Genomic DNA, 20,718 nt, shown 5'->3' with positions numbered 1-20,718 from the left:
AGCGTCACTTCCGTTTTTGTGGAACCTCTTGGAAAGGCAGGTCTTCAATAAATACATAAATAATTAAATAAATATGTTAAGTATAATAAAATGAAAATGAAATTGTACTACTATCTTTTCTTGCTTAACACCCATTAAAACGTTCCGAAGCAATGACGTCTGTAACTGTCAGCTAAACAAAGTGATGCATTGTGGGATATTTCAATATGTCAGCCTGCATGTAACTCCTTGAACCATCTGTACCCCTGAGCCAGACGCTCAGTTAAAATTCAAATAAATGTCCAGTTAAGCATTGCAACATGTTTCACTTAATGTGTTACAGAGTTAGTACCACTGCACAAGTGCGTCCCCTTTATTTGCGAATCAATAAAACACAAGACTTGTGGAGACATTCAAGGTAGGGAAACTTACTAGATTTTTAAAAGCTCCCCATACTTGGCTACGTATACTGACTGTAGTTAGATAAGTAGACTGTCAACTTTCTAGAAGCATTTTGCTACCTAGGACTCGTAATCCCTTTGTTCTCCATTAGAAAACAATATCACATTTCTAGGTCATTTCTTTTATCACCCCCGATGCACGAGGAGCTCATAGAGGTTAGAGGTTACTACTACTGGTGTCTGGATGAAACATGTAATGTGTATAGTCACTAGAAGTAGTATAGATCTATACTATAGATCTATACTACTACTATTATAGATAATAAGAATACTTATTAACGCACTGATGGTCACTGTTTATTTCAGGAGTCATTTGAACTCAACCCCAGTGTCCAATGCAGCTATCTCTACTGGACGTGAAAATGCCATACACCGTGTCTGGGGTCTAGCACAGAGAGCATTTCGACGGTCTACCTGCCAGACATTGAAATCTCCAAGAGTAGGTCTGAAATGGATTCTAGGACCAGTGGGTCTCACTGTTTCTGCACGACTTTTTGGCAATGTGGCATATTGCCACCTAGATGTAAATAACAATGTTCCAGAAGAATTTCCAATCAAAGAAACTGTGCCAGAGTTCAGTTGGGAGGTCTTATGGGAATTTGTCAAACCTCAGCTCCTTGCCCTTATTGGGGCCGTTGTGGTAAGTAGCATGACACAAACAGCATGTCATAGTGTTGATGATATACTTTACAAAATAAATCACCCACTATTATACTTTGATATAAATAAATTACCTCATAGGCTCTGAGTATGATAGTAGACTATCAGCTCTAATCTAGCCTACTTTATAATCATGACCAACATTTTGTTCTTTAGCTGGCTTTTGGTGCTGCCGTCTTGAACATTGAAATTCCACTAATGTTGGGGGATTTGGTAAATGTAGTTGCCCGCTACATGAGAGAGCATACAGGGAACTACATGACAGAGATCAGGAGTCCTGCTCTGAAGCTGCTTGGGTTGTATAGTCTCCAGGTACGTGTTTTTGGAACAGATTTTATGATGATTTGACACGTTTAATCTGCATTGGACTAATGTGTTTTTATTTGCAGGGTCTGCTGACCAGTGGTTACATAATTCTGCTGTCCAGGGTAGGAGAAAGAGTAGCATCAGATATGAGAAAGTCCCTTTTCACCTCTTTACTCAGGTAATACAACAGCCTAAACATAGTTGAAAATATTGGTATGTCTCTATATCAGGGGTGTCAAACATGCAGGCCCACAGAACAGAATCAACCTGTGTACGGGTTCAAACAGGACCACTGGATGATTTATGAAAAGTTGATTAGAATCATACAGAAGTAAAATACCACGTTATTGTCCAGTTCCGAAATTCACCAGCCTAAACGTTTTGTGCCTTTGCAGATCCACTGTGATCTGTAAATTGTAGCGCACGTGTCCAATACACTGACACAATGTGGTGATTTTTGAAATTGTATTTATTGTTCTAAAGACATTTCAGGCTGTTAAATGTCTGTTTTGTAAATGGGATGATTCATTAATTGTGAATGTTTTCAAAATGTATGTGTACTTTTCACTAAAAGAAAGCTATAAATGTGAAGATGTTATTTTATTGTTTATAGGTTATTATGGTCCGGCCTCTTTGAGATTTATTTGGGCTGCATGTGGCCCATGAACTCAATTGAGTTTGACACCCCTGTTTTACACAATTCACAGGAAGTAGTACTAGTTATTCCTACTCTCACAAGATTGAATTAATTTGTTTGTTTCAGGCAAGATGTTGCCTTTTTTGATGCCAATAAGACAGGCCAGATTGTGAACCGTTTAACTGCTGACATTCAGGAGTTCAAGTCTTCCTTTAAGCTAGTCGTCTCTCAGGTATGCCGGATTAAATGTCAGACTTGTCAGACCAAAGGACACTGTTTAAGGTATGTGTTCATTTAGAGGTTTTATTTTTATGTATTTTTTATAAATCAACAGGGCTTGCGGAGTGCCACACAGACAGTTGGGTGTTTTGTGTCCCTCTATGTCATCTCCCCCAAACTCACTGGTATGATGGTTGTGGTTCTGCCCTGTCTGGTGGGAGCAGGTGCTCTAGTTGGCTCATTTCTACGCAAGCTGTCCCGCATGGCTCAGGATCAGGTAAGGGCAATAGTTACTTGGTGGATCAAAAAAATGGATTAACTCATTCTTATGTTACTCAACCTTTATGGCTTGTTGCTATTTTGACTTTCCTTTTGTGTGTGTGCTTGTGTTTCTTTATAGGTGTCTAAAGCGACAGGGGTGGCAGATGAGGCACTTGGTAACGTACGGACAGTGAAAGCGTTTGCTATGGAGGAGCGAGAACTTCAGTAAGTGATGTTGCACTTTCATTACTACAGGACTTACTGAAAACTGTTGATGAAGACCCAGACACACTATTGTCATCTGTGTTTCAGGTTATATGCCCTAGAGGTGGACAAATCTTGCGAAATAAATGAATCTCTTGGCTCAGGAATAGCTGTTTTTCAAGGCCTATCTAACGTTGTCTTAAACTGTAAGTGTGTTTTCAATGGGCCTACAGAAAAGGGATTGGTTTGCATCTTTTGTAACACCATGGTTTTTTAATCATGCCGTTTTCTCACTTTTTGGACAGGTATTGTACTAGGGACCATTTTTGCAGGTGGATCATTAATGGCTGGAGATGAAATGTCTCCAGGTGACCTTATGTCTTTCCTGGTGGCCTCACAAACTGTTCAGAGGTAAAGATATATGATTTATTTGTAAAAATCTGTAGCAATGCTAATCCAACAAAGGGAATATATTAATGTTGTCCTGCTCTGCCCAGGTCTTTGGCAAGTATCTCTATCCTCTTTGGCCAAGTAAGTTCAGGCACTTGAAATATCAATTACAAAAGTGTTAGAAATATAAGCATTTTGTCTTGCTGATCTAGTCTACACACACTTTACATGTATATGTTTCGGTATTAAATCGTACATTTTTTAATCGTACATGTTTCTTTCTCACTTTATTTTGCCAGATGGTGAGAGGCATCAGCTCAGGTGCCCGTGTTTTTGAGTACTTGGCTTTAGAGCCCACCATCCCACTGACCGGGGGAGGTCGCATCCCATACAATTCTCTTGTTGGAAGAGTCGACTTCATGGACATCTTTTTCAGGCAAGAAGCCACAATAATGATACACATGATACACAAACCACCATACACACTATATGAGAGATACACAGCATGGGGTGCTATTTTCCTGTCTTTCTCTCTCCAAAGTTACCCTACAAGACCTGGCCACCAGATCCTGAAAAACTTCAACCTCACACTACCCCCCAGTAAGACTATTGCTATCGTTGGGGAGTCAGGTGGAGGTATGTGTCCCACCATCTCCTGCTGGTGCAGTCATTCTGAATATACTGTACACATAAGGCAAATAATCCAAAATCACATACTGATTACATTATTCAAGGAAAGACAGTCAATATGGCATCTGTGTCTGATATAATATAAGACTCATCATTTCCTAGGAAAGTCCACTGTTGCCTCCTTGCTGGAGCGTTTCTATGACCCCACCGGTGGTGTGATCATGCTGGATGGGCTCGACATCCGGACCCTCGACCCCTCCTGGCTCAGAGGGCAGGTCATTGGTTACATCAATCAGGTACATCTGAAGCAAGGAGACTGCCTATCCATGTAAATGAACATCCCACATGTCTCCCCCTGTAGAGAGACACCTGTGTCCGCTGAAAAGAAAAACGACTCGTCTAGCATTTTGCTCCAATTCTTTCCTATCTTTTTTATCCTCTCTTGCAGGAGCCTGTGTTGTTCGGCTGTTCCGTTTTGGAGAATATTCGCTTCGGGAAGCCTGAGGCAACTGACGCTGAGGTCGTCAACGCTGCCAAGCAAGCCAATGCTCACCGCTTCATCACAGGCTTTCCAGAGGGATACAACACTGTGGTCGGTATGTGTGGGTCTGCAACTAAGGCCTTTGATGTGGTCAACAAACAGTGGTAGTCTGTGGAGAAAGGGTGTATAGTCGTGGCCGTAAGTTTTGGCAATGACAAATGTTGTGTTTTGCAAAAGTTTGCTGCTTCAGTATTTGATAACATTTTTTTTCACATGTTTCTATAGAATACTGGAATCACAATAAGGCGCATTTAAGATGTTTTAAAGATTTTTGGGGGCAAACATTTTCAATATATGCAAATAGTCTCCTCTTTTACAGCAGTCAATCTGCTCGTAAAATTTCATCAGAATGAGTGATTTCACCTGGCTAGAACCAGTTCCCACTTTCCCCTGTGCTGATGATATGACCTACTGAAATTATGTGAGCAGTCGTTTTATGCCAAGGCCCAGCAACCTTTGCAAACAGAAAATAGATTTCTCTCCCAATACTTTTGGCCACGGCTGTAGTAGTAGGGAGGACAAACCCTTTTGAGCGTTTTTTTCTGAAATACGTTTTTTCACGAGAGCGACTTTGGATGTAGACTACTTTAACATGCTGATTACCCAGTATGGGTGAGATGTGTGTACAGTTACATTAAGAAACCTCTTGTTTGTAAAGTATTTTGTCTTAATTACGGTGGGAACACATCACATTAATAATTCTAAAACGCCTAACACGCCAAAAGTTGTCTTTTTTTGTCAAGCGTCCCTGAAGTTCAGATTCTGAGTTGGAGTTCCATGAAGCTATTTCGTTTGAGCGAATGGGTGCGGGCACTTATCAGGCATATCTCAAAAGTCCCAACTGGAAAATTTTAGTGGTTTTCACAGTCCTGTAGATGACTGTGAAACAGTCTGAACAGATTGGCATCAAGTTAAGGTTGTGGCATCGAAGTTCAGGTTAGTAGCCAAGGGTGTAAAGAGCACTCGGCTAATTACAGACGTCTTAAACTGTTAAAACCCCCTTGCCACATACGGGATAGTATTCACACAGGCATTTATTTGAGTGGTAAGTTTGTTTATCAAAAAACTGATCTGGGACTTTTGACTCATGTAGTGGGGATGCTAGCTTGGCCATATAGCTTCCTAAACAACGTGAATTTTACGTTTGAGTTTTTGGGTGGATTTGCTTAAATAGCGTTACTACGTCTGTGTTGTGTAGTCTCAAATATGCCGTATGAGTTTGCTTAGGAAACGACTGTCTCATTTACACTTAAAATCACACTAGACAGACAGTGTAACTGTAGTGATGGTGGCTACAGGACACATTTCTAAGGTTTAAGGTACCTCTTCTAAGACACAATCTACAACATTGGCCTATAGCATTGATAGCAATCTTTTTTACAGAAATATTTAATAAAGCATGACATGATGAGTGAGTATGATACATCAAGGGAGGAGGTTGATTGAGATTTTGGCTCAGAGCCATTATTCTGCCAGACATACAATTGATATGTTGGATCAGTGCAGTAAGGCAAATGCAAGCATCTTATTGACAGTGTCCATGCATTAGCCAAGGACAAAACAAGACTACTTTATTGTCTAATTTAAGTCAGTGTCTAGTTCTGATGACCATACCAAAGACTCTATTTTTGTTGTTGCCATTTTTCTGTGAGAAGCCTTTAAAAAAGAAAACTAGTCACAGTCACTGTTGAGTTGTCGTTCTTAGAGGCAAACCGATCAACTACATCCTCATACATATGGACAACATTTGTAGACTCAGTACTGTTCATCTGCAAACCATGACACTGTCCCCTGTCGTCTTGTTGTTTCTTTGAGCCAGATGACAAGGATGGTCACAGAACTTGACTTATTTTAATGAGCCATCTTTATTACATACCACATAAATACTTTCTTGTATCCACATACTAATGACATCATTATGTACTATACATGTTATAGCACAATACATTACACCCTGTGTACATGTAAATGGTACTGTGTAGATTGCCACACGGTCAATAAGATGCTTGATGTCTTAATGCACTGATCAAAGTTATTGTAAGACTTATGTTAGACAAATGTAAGTCTTATTGTCAGTGTGGGAAATCACTGTGGTGTTTACATGTACACAGAGGAAACATAGTTACATTTACAGATGAGCAGTTATGAGCCCATGGATGCCATTCAGGTGATGAGGATGTGGACGATCAGTTTGCCTCAACTTCTAAGGAGAATAGTCAACAGTGAATGGGACATAACGTTTTTTTAAAGGCTTCTCATAGAACCAAGGCATAAGAACAGCATACTAGAGTTTGATGCCTTTTAAGCAGGACAAGTCTTGGTAACAGCAATCAAAACTAGATACTGATTGGAAAGCACAAAAAAGCTATTATCCATTTTTAGCTTGTTTGTGAGAGCCTTTTGTCATTAGCCTCATTATGCAAAAAGTTCAATTTTTTTCATTTGTTGACACTTGGAACTCTACGTTGTGATTAAATTGAGAGCAGGTTTGTTCTTCCTAGTATTAGAGCTGCCCATCATTTTGTCAGCAGAGAGGCCAGATATTAGTACAGAAACGGGCCCATAAGGCAGATAGTGAGCCATATTTACTAAAGCCAGTTTGCTTTTTCCCTGCGGGCACACAGGTGAACGTGGGGCAACTCTGTCAGGGGGACAGAAGCAGCGGATTGCCATTGCTCGTGCCCTGATCAAGAACCCCAGCATCCTGGTGTTGGATGAGGCCACCAGTGCCCTTGATGCAGAGTCAGAGCGTGTGGTACAGGAGGCTCTGGACAGGGCCACTACAGGCCGGACTGTACTCATCATTGCCCATCGCCTCAGCACCATCCAGGGAGCTGACCTCATCTGTGTCATGAGCAACGGCCGCATTGTAGAGGTGAGATTGCAGCAACAGACGGACATATTGATCCTGTGTGTGGCTGCACAGCCTTTTTTGGGGGGAGAGAATTAAGGACTTTAAATACAACTAGAGAGGGGTGTGCTTGCCTCGGTTGCAGATGGGTGCATTTTTTTAACTTAAATTGTACAAGTCATATTTGTTGCTGCTCATTTACACTTTTAAAATAATAAGAGTGTTTAATGAAATATTCTACTGTTGGCCCTGCATGTTTTCAGATGTTTATCTGCTGAAAATTACTGGGTTGTCAAATCATAAATTGATAGTCTGCCACTATAAGGTTGAACGGATTTAATGAGCGAAAACGAGACACAATTTCCCCTCATCTGTCCATATGAGAAATGGCAAGATAACTAGTGCTAGCGCAGGGCATGTTAGCCGTTTTCACAAACAGATTGACATAATAAAATAATAATACATAATGAATAAATATATATGTGAGAGAACAAAGGTTGTGCCCTTGCCGAAGGCAAAGCACACCCAATTATTTCAAACACCACAAGTTTTGTCCCTCATAACCAAACAGTTTACATATTGTAATTACAAGTAGCCAACTCTAACCATCATTTATTGTTTTTGAAGGCGGGAACTCACTTGGACTTGCTGAGCAAAGGAGGACTCTATGCAGAACTAATCCGTAGACAAAGAGCAGAGGAAAAGAAATGATCGACCAGGCACACTGTACATCAACTGATGACTGTCAAAAAAGGTGTAAATGTTCTGTAATGTAATGTTTTGTAGTTTAATTTAAATATGATTCCATTTAAAACATCTCAACATGTATGAGTGGGCCAACTGGATGTCTTGCAGCCAAAGGCTGCCTTTATTGCAACATGTTTCGATTGTGAATCATGAACTGATTGAGTACTGTTTTAGCAAGCATATGCTAGACATGTAAGTAACTATGATCAATTAAATATGTTATCATTGTTCTTTTACTTTGTATTCAATATAAAATAGTGTGTTCATGTTGCAAGAGGGGTACTGGCATTGGACAGATTATTACAACCTACTCACTTAGCTAAATCCATAACAGGATTACACTGGCTGGGAAGACTGACATCATGTATATTGCTAGTTAAGAGTAATTTGCTGATAAGTAATTGTAATTGTTGATAAACGATAATTAGACCAAACGTATGCTTTTGTTTCCCTTTAAGAATTTGGGCAAAGTGGGTGGTAATTATGATTTGCCTGTGTTGCAATTCCTCATTTGGCCTTTAGGTGTCCATGGTGTTAGTTTAACTATCAAATCAAGCTCTGCTTGTTGGAACACTGCAGCTAGCTTTACCTAGCTAGCTTAACGTCATCATCACATTATCCCAACCCCTGGCTAGGGTGGCATTTCATCACTGTTAGCTAGCTAGCCGAAGTTAGCCTCTCTGTCAAAAATGCAGAAGTATGAGAAGCTCGAGAAAATTGGAGAAGGTAAGCGCATCTGTAGCCGTTTTAACGCCATCGCATTGTTTCTGAAAAGCTTATTGCCATCTCACCTAATCCTACTACGAGCTAGCTCGCAACATACAGTAGCTAATGTTGCTACTTGTTATGAAGCAAGCTGACTATTAGAGCTACCTTATGTAGTAGTCCAAGTAGTCCTAAGTCATGTCTTGCCATAGATAGCTACCTATTGAATTAATGAAGACACACATCTAGATAAAATTACATTTGGTAAACACTAGCTAAAGTTTTACACTAAGATCGAGCAAATAGTACATTTAGATTGTAGCTTATGTAGAGCTAGTTAGCAAGCTAGGCTAAATGGAGCCTAAAGCTAGTTATCTTACATTAAATTATTAATACGTGCTTCCATCATTTCGCAGGTACATATGGCACTGTTTTCAAAGCTAAAAACCGAGAGACACATGAAATTGTAGCTTTAAAAAGAGTTAGACTGGATGACGACGACGAGGTATGTTCTTGCATTTATTGACACTTTTATTGATACTATTATACTATAGCTAGCCTAGCTAGCTAGTAGTGCAACAACTTTGCAATCAATTCAAATGATCATCCTACTTTATTCTTTCAGGGAGTTCCTAGTTCTGCCTTGCGAGAGATTTGCCTTCTGAAAGAGCTAAAACACAAAAATATTGTCAGGTATGTGTGCTGTACCCATTGCCATAGCCGGCATTTAATTTGAGCGTCAACGTGCTTATTTGCCAACTTGCTGGTTATGGATCTCTGTATAATTGTTGTGCAGTTTGTGGTAGGACTTATATGTATCAGTATGTTTCTTTCCCAACCCACTGGGATCGTGTTTCAATGTGTCATTTCTTGTACTAACAGACTGTCTCCCATAGGTTGCATGATGTCCTGCACAGTGACAAGAAGCTAACCTTAGTGTTTGAATATTGTGATCAGGTGAGGAATGCTCAATGCTTACAGATGCTAGTCTAGTGTTGGATTATACAAATAGTTTATGTATTCCTTAAATAATTATTTGGGTTGGGTTTATATTGTAATGCTACAGGATCTAAAGAAATACTTTGACAGCTGCAATGGAGATTTGGATCCAGAAACTGTCAAGGTGAGTCTTTGCCATAGGACAAGTTAAGATGAAACATCAATTTCCTTGTTTGATTCAGATATTCAGCCCAGGTTTAGGAGCTTGATCTCAGTTGGATTGACTGTGTCACTGTCTATTGTGTGTTCCTCCCTCCATACTTGTTCAGTCATTCATGTACCAGCTGTTGAAGGGCCTCGCTTTCTGTCACAGTCGAAATGTACTCCACAGAGACCTGAAGCCCCAAAACCTCCTCATCAACAGAGTAAGTCCACAGTTGGTGGGTTTTTCGGAACAGAGGAATGGGACAGTCTCTGTTAACAAAAATGTTGTCAGAACACAATGTGCAGGCACATATGCAATTAAAGGAGGTCTGCGGCTTCACCGAAACCAGTGTGGGGCATAAAATGAACATAGCAAGACAAAATGTTGTAATATAATGTAGCTAAATGAAGATACTCTTAGAAATAGCAGAGATAACAATGTAATTGAATGCATGAATAGACATAGTTTCTTCCTTTTCCTAACCCATAAGTCCTAATACATTTTCCACTGCAAAGGGCTAAACTAAGGTCTGTGTTTAAGACAAGTTTCTTCAAACCCTGTGCACTCTTTTAGTGGGGGATGGGCAACCATTGCAAAAGTTAATTTCTTCTTGAAAAGGAAAATAAATGAAATTGATTATAATCCATAGAATTATCTGTTAGAAACACAGGCAAACTACATGGTTTCACACAAGCGACTTTGTTTCTTTGTTGGTTTATTATAATGGTTTATTAAAGTGCTCAATGAATAAGCAAAAGAGTTGATGAGAATGTAGGCCTAAATGGAAAATAATGATGCATCGTCATTTTCAAAGGCCTGATGTGTTAGTAATTCTCCTGGCACTGTGATTGTGTCCCTGTAGAATGGGGAACTGAAGCTTGCTGACTTTGGCTTAGCTCGAGCCTTTGGAATACCAGTGAGGTGTTACTCCGCAGAGGTAAATATTAAATGTGCTAACTAGCGGTTAAGGGTCTCATTCACTAGTTACACAGGTCAGTGATTTCTTGTGATATGTCTTTGTCCAGGTGGTGACGTTGTGGTACAGGCCTCCAGATGTACTTTTTGGTGCTAAACTGTATTCTACCTCCATTGATATGTGGTCTGCCGGATGCATATTTGCAGGTATGTTTTACTAGTGCAACATTTTGCCTCCAGTCTACACATTGTCAGCTGCAGATGTAGTTCTAACTCTTTTCCCACGTGATAAAGAGCTTGTCTTGTCACCTTTACATGTTTTGTGTAAAGTTAATTCCCAGTAGTATACATGTCTTATGCTGGCCTTAATGAGATGCTTCTATTCAGAGCTGGCAAATGCTGGAAGACCTTTATTCCCGGGTAATGATGTGGACGACCAGTTGAAGAGGATCTTCAGATATCCTTTCTTCAATCTGTGAGATTGATGTAATGTGTAGGTGTCTGTAGAATAATATCTTATTTTTAGAACAGGATCAATATGAGAACCCTTTGATAGAATATTGTTTTGATAGGTTCATGTGACCAAAATGTTGATGTTTTAGTATTGGTCTTTAACAAATTGAATGTTTCATTTAGAGAATTCCACAGTTTTCCCACCTGTCACACCAGGACTTCTCTACTTCCACGCTGGTTGTTTTTTTTACTTTGGTGTTTGCTTTTCCTTAATGCTGTGTCACATTGTTGGGAACACCAACTGAAGAACAATGGCAGACAATGACAAAGCTCCCAGATTACAAGGTACCACTGTTGTTCGCCTTGAAACTTTATAACTTTATACAAACTGGTGTTGGTAAACAAACAGTTTCCTTTGACCTAATTTTGCCTACAGCCGTACCCCATGTATCCAGCCACCACTTCCCTGGTGAATGTTGTTCCTAAACTCAGTAGCACGGGGCGGGATCTGCTGCAGGTCAGTGTGGCCATCCCAATAGTTGTGGTGTGCCTACAGCAGGCAGTTCAACTTAGTCACCAGCAGGTGGAGCTACACACAGGCTCTTCCCAATACAGCTGGAATGCATTAGGTTTTAATGTTGTAATTTTACTCAACGCAACACTTACAATTTGTTTCTTTTAAACACAGAATCTGCTTAAATGTAATCCTGTCCAGAGGATCTCTGCCGAGGAGGCCTTGCAGCACCCCTACTTTGCTGATTTCTGCCCACCTTAGATGCCAAAATATCAATGGGTAAACCTCAGCCATCAGTATCAATTCTCCTTCACTACATCTAGTTAACAGGACCGGTCATACTACAAGACCCATACTGCACCTGTGGAACAGACACTTCCCTACATCCTCCTGTGCCTCCTTGTAGAACAATGTTTTCACAGTTCTGCAAGACATGGATTATGTAGATTCTGTTAACTAGCATGTCTTTCTACGCTTAGTCTGTTTCGATGTTATTTGAAGACTATGGTTACAGGAACAAGACATATGTAGCAATGAACAAATCTGGACCTCATAGACAGTTGAAACCTGAGCCAGAACAGAAAACAAAGAAAGCAGTATGAACAATTTTAAGTGAACTGAAGCATAGCAATTTGTTTAGAATGCTTTGCTGTTTTGACGAATTACTTCTGATAACTTGTTAATATAAAGTTGAATCATTAAACAGTTAGACATACTTCCACTGTCCTTCATTATCATAAGGAGTTGATCTGTAGAAGGAGATTGTCAAGTGGACTGGGAAGCTTATTTATGTTTTTTGGGTTTCTGTTACCTCTCAGGCTTTGTATTTAGCTTTTTGTATTGTTTTAAGCACTTTGTGTATGGCAGTTCATTTTTAAATGTTTTAGGTCTCACCCCTACTGACTATGTTGAACACTGAATGATAAGTTCCAGTTTGGGCCAACCGATATGTTTTGAAAAGTGGACCATAAGCTTGAGTAATTGCTTAATATCTATTAATTATGTACACCTTTATTGATCTAATGTCTTACAACTTTTGTGAACAGGTGAAAGAATTCCCACTGATACCTTTTTAGAGCATGTAATAACATTTGAGCCTTGTATTGGCTATATTCTCTCGGTTATTTAATTGTGAGAAATAGTTTGCAAGCTGCGATGTTGTTTTATTCCAGATAATAAGTACTTTAGGCTTAAACGTTAAAAACCTTGGTTTTACTAATAGAGAAAGGATTTATATTTTATTGATGTAGGGCATGAACAAATAGAATGCATGTATTTATGGGTAATTGAATGTCTGCTTGTGTGTATTTGTAGTATTCTTTGTTGTATACATTATGACTTTTCATGAGACGTGCTTCTTTGAATACTTAAATGAGACTAGAATCCTTAACATTTCTCAAGGCACCGTTTATACATAATGCCCCCATGCATGTCTTTGTTTGGCTCTGTAGCATCATTTTAGAAGACACCATGACATCTGCTCATCACAGTATTTCTCTTTTGGTGAAAAACATGTCCTCATCCTATTTAAGAAAAACTGCTGTACGACATTAGTTAAAACAACTCATCTTAATTTTGAATGAAGAGTGAACTTTTGCACTTTCCTAGGATCAGTTTTTGGTAGGACTTGCAGTCAGTGGTCTGTGTCAATGTAATTTACAATGGTTCAATATTCAATAAAATGTCCACACAACATCATGGTGTGAAAATTATTTACCCAATGGCTCTGATATTCCATATTTAATAAGAGTTGGTACTGAATTATAATTTAATTACTGTGACAAAATAGACATGTTTTGACATTGACATCTCAAATTCCCTTTGGGATCAATAAAGTGAATTGAATTGATGTCTGGGAGAAGTTACTGCATAGTCTTGGTAACAGAAGTGTGAGTGGGCTGCTTACCGTGTCATACTGTAGTTCCTCCAGTATGATGATATACCGTACATTGCCTACAGAGAGAGGATAGGAAAATGCTGGTACAGTACAACCTTTAGCATCACCTTGCCATTTCAAACAACATAAGAACATTACACTTGATTAAGATAGGGTGTTAATTATTTAATGTTTACTTGAGTTCAGAGTTAAAATCACAAAGACTGTACATAGATTCATAGAGCCAAATGAAGCAAAACCCTGTTCCCAGAAGGCCACAGTACATCTTATGAGACGTATGTCTGTACGTGATCCTGGAAGATCCAGCTTTACAGGAAGTTACATCAAATCCCAATGCCTAACCACACTCTTTTCATCGGTTTGGTAGTCTTTACTCATTTGGAGACTTTCCATATAAATAAAGAGACCTTGTCACAATGCATAATCTCGCAATTGTTAAAACTATAGTACATTTGTTTCATCTGGCTCCAGCATACCACATTCAAACATTACAAAGTCAGTAACATCTGAGAGTACATAAGGTGGGAATACACCATGGTCATGCAAGGAGGAATAGAGGTAGGTGCAATCATAATATGCACTGCAGGATTATGTTTTAACCATTGAACTGAAGTGTCTAATATTGTATTCTACCTGGAAATGATAATGCAGTGAACTATCCATTAAATATTGTTTGAGCTCAACCAATGTCTAACAATGTTACAACTCGATGATCCTATTTTAGCTTTGACTACTGCATGAAGTGGACTCTGTTATGCTGTTGTTTGACTGGCAGTCAGAGAGTAGAGAAGGGTCATGTACACAGCCTTGTGTAATTCGTGAAACATAATGACCCAAATCAAATGTCACTAACATTTGTATGACTCATATTTTGTCTGAAACATGCAAGAGAATAACATAATAAATTGTCGCTAAGTATAAGTAATTGAAGGGAGCTTGGCTGTCCTATAGATAGTGGTGGTAGATGCATGCCTACAGCAACTCAGCACTGCCAAGAGGCTAGGATGGAACACAATCAAAATCTAGACAATGAAACAAGAACAATTCAGATCATTGTAACACATGGTGCACGCTGTAATTCATAGACCAGCAGACCATTTCACTCTCTGAATAGTTTTGGATCAGAATTAACAATGAATACCCCAATTATGTCAAATTTCCTTATTTGCGTTGACAATAATCGTTTTTAAATGAATGCCTTTATTGCTCACAACAGGACAACACTGATAAACCGGATTTTCAAACACCTGAAAAGATTACATTTTTTGGCTCATTGCGATGTTCTCTTCCCAGACAATGCTGAAATGAGTGTACATATTTACATGGTGTACATGTTATAACCAGTGTCAATAAGGTAGTCATGATCATAGACGGTCATTGGCTTGGGAGCAATGGCTGATCTCCTAGGCTTTGTGCTTCACATCAACAGTCATCTAATACACAGACAAAAGAATATTAAGTCTAAAATGTTACCAAAACTGCATTTCAATGTTAACACAGTGAAAAAGATAAAACAACTGGAGTCAGTTCTCTGAAATGATAGATATGGAAAAGGAGAAATTAGACACAGTAAAGTTGTGTACATAGGATGATGGTTAAATATATTGTTTATTATATTTGATCATTTATACATCACAAACTGTGTCATTTAAGTTGTATTACATGTACTGTAATTCCAATAATGAGAGAATATAATGATGCCATTATACAATGAATTGCAGTGTTACAAACCAACTGAATAGAATGGGTGAAGTATGTTTTGAGGCAAGTCTCCTGCATCTCACAGAAATCTATTCAGTATTCGGTCCTCAAAATAAATTAAAACTGGAAGACACTTGCGGTCCACTAGGATAACTACACGTATTCAGGGAAACCCTTGGGGTAGGCTCTGTGTTATGAATGGCAAGCCAACTGCTAGCCCATCCAAATTCAAGTCCCAACAGCAGGAATGGAGAAACACTCTGATTTTCACTTCCAACAAATGTCTCAACGCATGAGATATAAAGAATTTCTTCATGGCATTTGAGCAGGTATTTACAAATTGTTTCTGTCAAGATAGAGAACATCACCTTGAAAACGTTTGTACTCCACTAATTTTAAATAGATACTACCACATAGGAATTGTGCTAATGAATGCTTTTTGGCTGAAAAGCCATGGTGGTAAGACAATATATATTTTAGCGACACCCGCAATGTCAAGTGAAAAGACATGTGCATCAACTGGCCTGATGCAGGAGGGGGCAACACAGCAGAAGGATAAATCCACTCTTTTCCCATGATGGAAAAATGTATGCCTGATATTACAACACTAGCTCAGAGAGCAGGAGACCACAAATGTACATTTCACCATTCAAGTGAAAAAAAGGGGAAAAAGTTGTAATTTCTGTCACACAAACTGTCCTTCCACCCTCTTCAAATATTCTGTACAACATCTGGTTACTGTTTACCTTTTTCCCCTCGGAACTAAGACGATTCTATCTAAGAGGATTGAATAACTGGTTGTTGACATTCAACTATTTCATTAGAAAGGCAACAATGAAGTCAGCTGTCTATTATTAAGTAATTTTTTCCTGGTAAAATATTTTAATTTCACCAATGAGCCCAGAGGGACCATAAATCAACCTGGATGGCAGCATGATTTTGTTGTCTAACCAAATAGAATGAAAAGATTTTGCTAAGCTACCCATTGCTAGACACTTGGTATCCAGCACAGTGGCACTCCATGTGTAGTGACGTTGCTTGGATTTACATTGAGAAATATTGAAATTTACTTGGCTGATTCAAACACTGTAAAGTCATTGAATTGAAGGACATGCCACAAAATGGAACGTAAACAAATAGTTGTTGATGCCTTCACATGGCAGTTAAACCTGAGTTCTGTTTTGGAAGTGGTATTATTCTAATGGTAATATTATATTTATTTTCAGGCATTGATATAGTGTACTATTCTTTTTAGTCTACACTCTCCATTGGTGTGTAATACATGTTTTTTTCACAGTTTGCTGTCAAACCCATGTTTCCCACCCACCCATCCCCTTCTTTATGTCGTCAACAAGCAAATTCCTCAAAGTTTCCTAGAGTCGGGTGACGAGGTAACATGTTCGGCGTGTATCCGAGACTGTCCGAGTGACTCCGGAGGGTGTCACAGGTGCTCTGCAACACAAGGGGGAGGAAGGAGGGAGGAGGAGTTCAACCATATTAAGGGAAGGGTGATGGGAGTCACGATGAGAGGGTGATGGGTCATAGGAAAATATGTCAGGGAATGTGACAGGAAGAAAACAGATGGGACACGTAAAAAATGTAAATATGGGAAAATCACCAGGGCCAGGTGCACCAAAACACAATACAAAAAAATAATTTCAATTTATAATAAAATGGCACAGCAACAATGGGTCAAACAAATGAAAAAGTATAATTATGGTTGACCAATATAGACAGAAAAGTTCAAAGAACAATGATTGGAGATGAAATAAGATAGGGCGGGCAGTGCAAATGACAGGCAGGTCAATATGTTTCAGAGGATGTGGATGGAGTATAAAGGATATGTGGGAAAGATAAGAGGGTTATGACGAGAGTAAAGGAGGGAAGGAGAAAAAAACAAAACAACAAACACTTTTAGTCCTTGTCTTAGTATCGGTATGTTGAGTCCTGCATAATTATCGACATCCAAATACATTCATATCATACTGTACTTTATGTCTGCGTACATCTAATGCCATTTTTGGTTGTTTCAGTTGATGTTGCTGAGGTGTGGATCAGATAAGCAACAGCCATAGATGTGGTGTAAAGTAGCTCTTTTCCAGCAGACAAAGGACCATTTGCAATAGTGCAAACGTACTGCATGCAACCCAGTGATGACATCACAAAGGAATGCATCTAGTGATGTTATTGGGCACAGCTTTAACACAATGACCCTACGTAGTACATGGTAGCCTGTGCTGCGGGAAAGCAAGAAAATAAAAACAGCTTTTGTTGTACTATTAAAACCAAATCACATATATGTTTGTTTGTTTTTTTTCTCAGGAAACTGCATTTACCCTAAAGGAAAGAAAACAGCTTAATTATTCAGTTGAAGCAATCGTGTAGAGGCTATTTGTACAACCCTCAACAGGGAGAGAATCCAACCAACACATTCTGTTTTTATAGGCCAAGGATCTCTGAAGAAATTCCACACAGGAAATTGAAAGTCAGTCACTCTTAAGAATTGGCTCAGAAAGCTTCATACCTCGCCACCACTACTACTTTCAATACAAAGTAGCTTTAAGAGTTTCTCACCAAACCAGCACTTTGGAAGTATTGCTCACCAGAAAGGAATTATGTATGAAATGATCCCAAGAATGGCTGAAAAGAGGGACAGTATGGGAAGAAGGAACTATTATCAATGGGGTTGCTACCTGGGGGCATGATTAGGCGTGACACCAGGGCTGGTTGGGTTCTCTGGAAACTCCTGGAATAGACATGATGAAAAGAAAGATGAGGGTGACTGAAATGAAAATAAAAACACAAAGCAGAGCTGATAAGTACAGCAGTAATGCCCCCACGCAAGTTATGCACAGTTGCATGGGAACAGCCTTTCTGTGGCTGTGTATGGGAGCGCGCTCAACACGAATATTGAAGTCCGACGTTGTGACCTCTGATGGTGCCTCTGCTATTTGGTTTCATTTCCAAATAGTACAAAACCATGGTTGCCCACTTTTGCCTGGCTCTTGTGTATAATAACTATTTGCTGATAAATCATTTGGTTTCCCAATGTGCCCTTGATTTCAACATTGTGAAAGTGGAGAGGTGAATGAATTTGCAGAAGGGAAAAGGATTAGGAGATGTTTTTTTAAATAATGGATGATCACATGGCATGAGTGGAAAACGTGTCCATCTGGATCTATATGACATTATTTCTTGTTTCTTTTTACGTCGTTTGGATGATTTCTAAAATAAGTAGAACCTCCAAAATAAATTGTTACCAATACCAGTCGAAAACACTGAATACTTTCCATATGTTTTGTAGTATGTAAAACTAGAGCCTGTTGGAAAGTTTGAGCTGAGTCGCTCAAGTGCATCCCAGACATCTCTGACCTTGTCTTCCACATCAGCTAACGTGTCAGACTCCAAAACTGAAGCAACCAGGCATGCAAAGAACTCATGCAGAAACAGAAACCCAAGCCTTTTCAGTACCTTAGATGAATGAAACCTGTCTACAGTCAAATTAATACTAAGCTTCCATATCGACCGTGGGTGATGAAAGAGGCTTGAGTTTCTGTTTCGTTACATCTCAGGTACAAACCAGTTCATTTTGGGAGGTTCCATTTACCAGATTGTCGCTCTGACAACGCCGGGGTCGTTTCTTGTTTAGGAAGTAACCCAAAACCTTATCCTTAAACACCTAAATGTGAGAAAATCAAATTAAAACAAAACACATACCAGTTATTTAGCAGGAATCATAAATGACAAACATTTGTAGAACATCTTTAGAACTTCAATGGTTTCCCACGCACATTTTCATACCGGTAGAGATAAGAATACATTCGTTGCACTATATTAGGCTCTAGGCTGTGATACACAATTAAGATGTGAAAAACACATTACCTCATACAAGTAGTCAAATATTTCCAGTATTGTTAAAACACTGGCTCCAATAAACAGTCCCATCTGGCCGCCGATGTCACCTGGACAGATGGGCGACGGAGGGTGAACAGATGTGGACAGGTAATGGCACATTGCACGAAACCATTCCTGACACTGTCGCCTTCACTCAAGTGTGTCTTACAGTCAGCTTAGCAGGACTGTCAGAAGCTGTCTTTACAGCCTCAGCATAACATCTGACTCATGCTAGTGCTGGTTTCAGGTGCAGTCGGATAGTTAAAAACATTTAAAAAAAGATGCAGCCAAGTTACCGGGGGGTTTCTAATTAGCAGCCCTGGGAAAGTTTAGTGATTAGTCAATGTGGAGTGTCTGCTGTTTAGGTTCATGACTCCTGGCTTTATGAAGGGTGAATCTCAACTTACCCAGTAGCCCGGCAATTTCATAAGCCTTCTTCTGTTCAATCTTCTCATAATTCAGAGCTTCAAAGAAGATGTCCATGACCAATAAGTTTTCTCTGGAATGAAATAATAGTCCAATAGAATGTTGCCACTGGCCACCAGATTTGTGGTACATATGCTTTCAAGGGGAATCGTGGAAGTCGTGGGATGATTTGCTTTTCAGTAGAATGTAAAGTATGACATCTAGGGGTTTTGATGTGCTATGCCCCATAACCTACCAGGGTATCCATTACTACTTACCCAATGTATTGCTCAGTCTTGTTGAATTTCTTGGCCAGATACTTGGCAGAGGCCTTACTGGGAATCCTAACCATGGACAACTCCTTCCCATAGCGTGTCATGTTGCAGGGTGTCTCACACACACAGTAATCATTGTCTTTCTCCACCAAGAAGTCTATGAAGGACACCAGTGATACATAGATTCAAGTTTTTATTTATTCATAGGCCCACTTTCCCAGACATGGATTAAGCCTAGCCATAAAGTTAGAGAAAGATTACATGAAGAGTTCCATTGAAAAAGGTTTTAGGACTAGGCTTAATTCCATTATAACTAGACAAAAAGGAGCGATGGTTTAATGTGATGGGTCTATGTGATGGTGTGATGTGATGGTGTGATGTGATGGTTTGATGTGATGGGGTGATGTGATGGGGTGATGTGATGATGTGATGGTGTTATGTGATGGTGTGATGTGATGGTTCGATTTGATGGGGTGATGTGATGGGGTGATGTGATGGTGTGATGGTTTGATGTGATGGTTTGATGTGATGGGGTGATGTGATGATGTGATGGTGTTATGTGATGGTGTGATGTGATGGTTCGATTTGATGGGGTGATGTGATGGTGTTATGTGATGGTGTGATGTGATGGTTTGATGTGATGGGATGATGTGATGGGATGATGTGATGGTGTGATGTGAACTTGTTCTGTTTGATCTGAAAACTGTTGCCTCACCGAGAGCTGGGTCTGCACAGTCTTTATACTGCTCAGGTGTGCACACTGTTGAAGATCCTGCAGCACAACACAGACAAATGTTAATACTCAAACATTTTCATCTTTACTAATAACATCTTCACCCCCATCCTTCTATATGGTCTAGCTATGTCTGACATGGCTACAATTACAATAAAACCAGACAAGAGACATTCTTTATTTGCTTGCTATCCAC

The 20,718-nt window shown here is 39.4% G+C and overlaps 3 protein-coding genes across 4 annotated transcripts in view; 2 read left to right on the top strand and 1 right to left on the bottom strand.

The window, feature by feature from the left end:
* The first annotated feature begins 42 nt into the window (after positions 1 to 42).
* abcb8 (ATP-binding cassette, sub-family B (MDR/TAP), member 8) lies at positions 43 to 8,320 on the top strand. Its single transcript, XM_084708231.1, has 16 exons — positions 43 to 397; positions 747 to 1,080; positions 1,257 to 1,412; positions 1,490 to 1,584; positions 2,170 to 2,275; positions 2,378 to 2,539; positions 2,663 to 2,748; positions 2,836 to 2,933; positions 3,033 to 3,138; positions 3,225 to 3,258; positions 3,417 to 3,553; positions 3,659 to 3,753; positions 3,910 to 4,043; positions 4,196 to 4,343; positions 6,913 to 7,163; positions 7,767 to 8,320. The coding sequence occupies exons 1-16, from the start codon at positions 300 to 302 to the stop codon at positions 7,848 to 7,850; spliced, it is 2,124 nt and encodes a 707-aa protein (XP_084564357.1). The 5' UTR covers positions 43 to 299; the 3' UTR covers positions 7,851 to 8,320.
* Positions 8,321 to 8,415: 95 nt separating this feature from the next.
* On the top strand, positions 8,416 to 13,312 carry cdk5 (cyclin dependent kinase 5). The gene is made up of 12 exons (XM_084708232.1): positions 8,416 to 8,612; positions 9,008 to 9,096; positions 9,217 to 9,284; positions 9,488 to 9,548; positions 9,658 to 9,714; positions 9,860 to 9,955; positions 10,598 to 10,672; positions 10,761 to 10,857; positions 11,038 to 11,109; positions 11,390 to 11,448; positions 11,540 to 11,620; positions 11,792 to 13,312. Exons 1-12 carry the CDS (start codon positions 8,576 to 8,578, stop codon positions 11,876 to 11,878), a joined length of 879 nt encoding a protein of 292 aa, XP_084564358.1. The 5' UTR covers positions 8,416 to 8,575; the 3' UTR covers positions 11,879 to 13,312.
* Positions 13,313 to 16,558: 3,246 nt separating this feature from the next.
* The window catches only part of asic1c (acid-sensing (proton-gated) ion channel 1c), a 58,344-nt gene continuing 54,184 nt past the window's right edge, over positions 16,559 to 20,718 (bottom strand). Inside the window, exons 5-11 of one of the 2 annotated variants that reach the window (XM_084707205.1) lie at positions 20,505 to 20,561; positions 19,793 to 19,946; positions 19,517 to 19,608; positions 19,098 to 19,177; positions 18,823 to 18,894; positions 17,909 to 17,961; positions 16,559 to 16,667 (exon numbers count right to left, since the gene is read on the bottom strand). In XM_084707205.1, the coding sequence (XP_084563331.1) occupies positions 16,589 to 16,667; positions 17,909 to 17,961; positions 18,823 to 18,894; positions 19,098 to 19,177; positions 19,517 to 19,608; positions 19,793 to 19,946; positions 20,505 to 20,561 (587 nt within the window). In that variant the 3' untranslated portion in view covers positions 16,559 to 16,588. Of the gene's footprint in view, positions 16,668 to 17,908; positions 17,998 to 18,822; positions 18,895 to 19,097; positions 19,178 to 19,516; positions 19,609 to 19,792; positions 19,947 to 20,504; positions 20,562 to 20,718 lie in introns of both variants that reach the window. The other variant, XM_084707204.1, reaches the window with a different exon arrangement.

Source organism: Hypomesus nipponensis, chromosome 10 (genome assembly GCF_054491055.1).
Source record: "Hypomesus nipponensis isolate SF chromosome 10, ASM5449105v1, whole genome shotgun sequence".
NCBI classification, from domain to species: Eukaryota; Metazoa; Chordata; class Actinopteri; order Osmeriformes; family Osmeridae; genus Hypomesus; species Hypomesus nipponensis.
The sequence above is the reverse complement of the archived record's forward strand: the minus strand, read 5'-3'. Positions and strand labels throughout refer to the sequence as shown.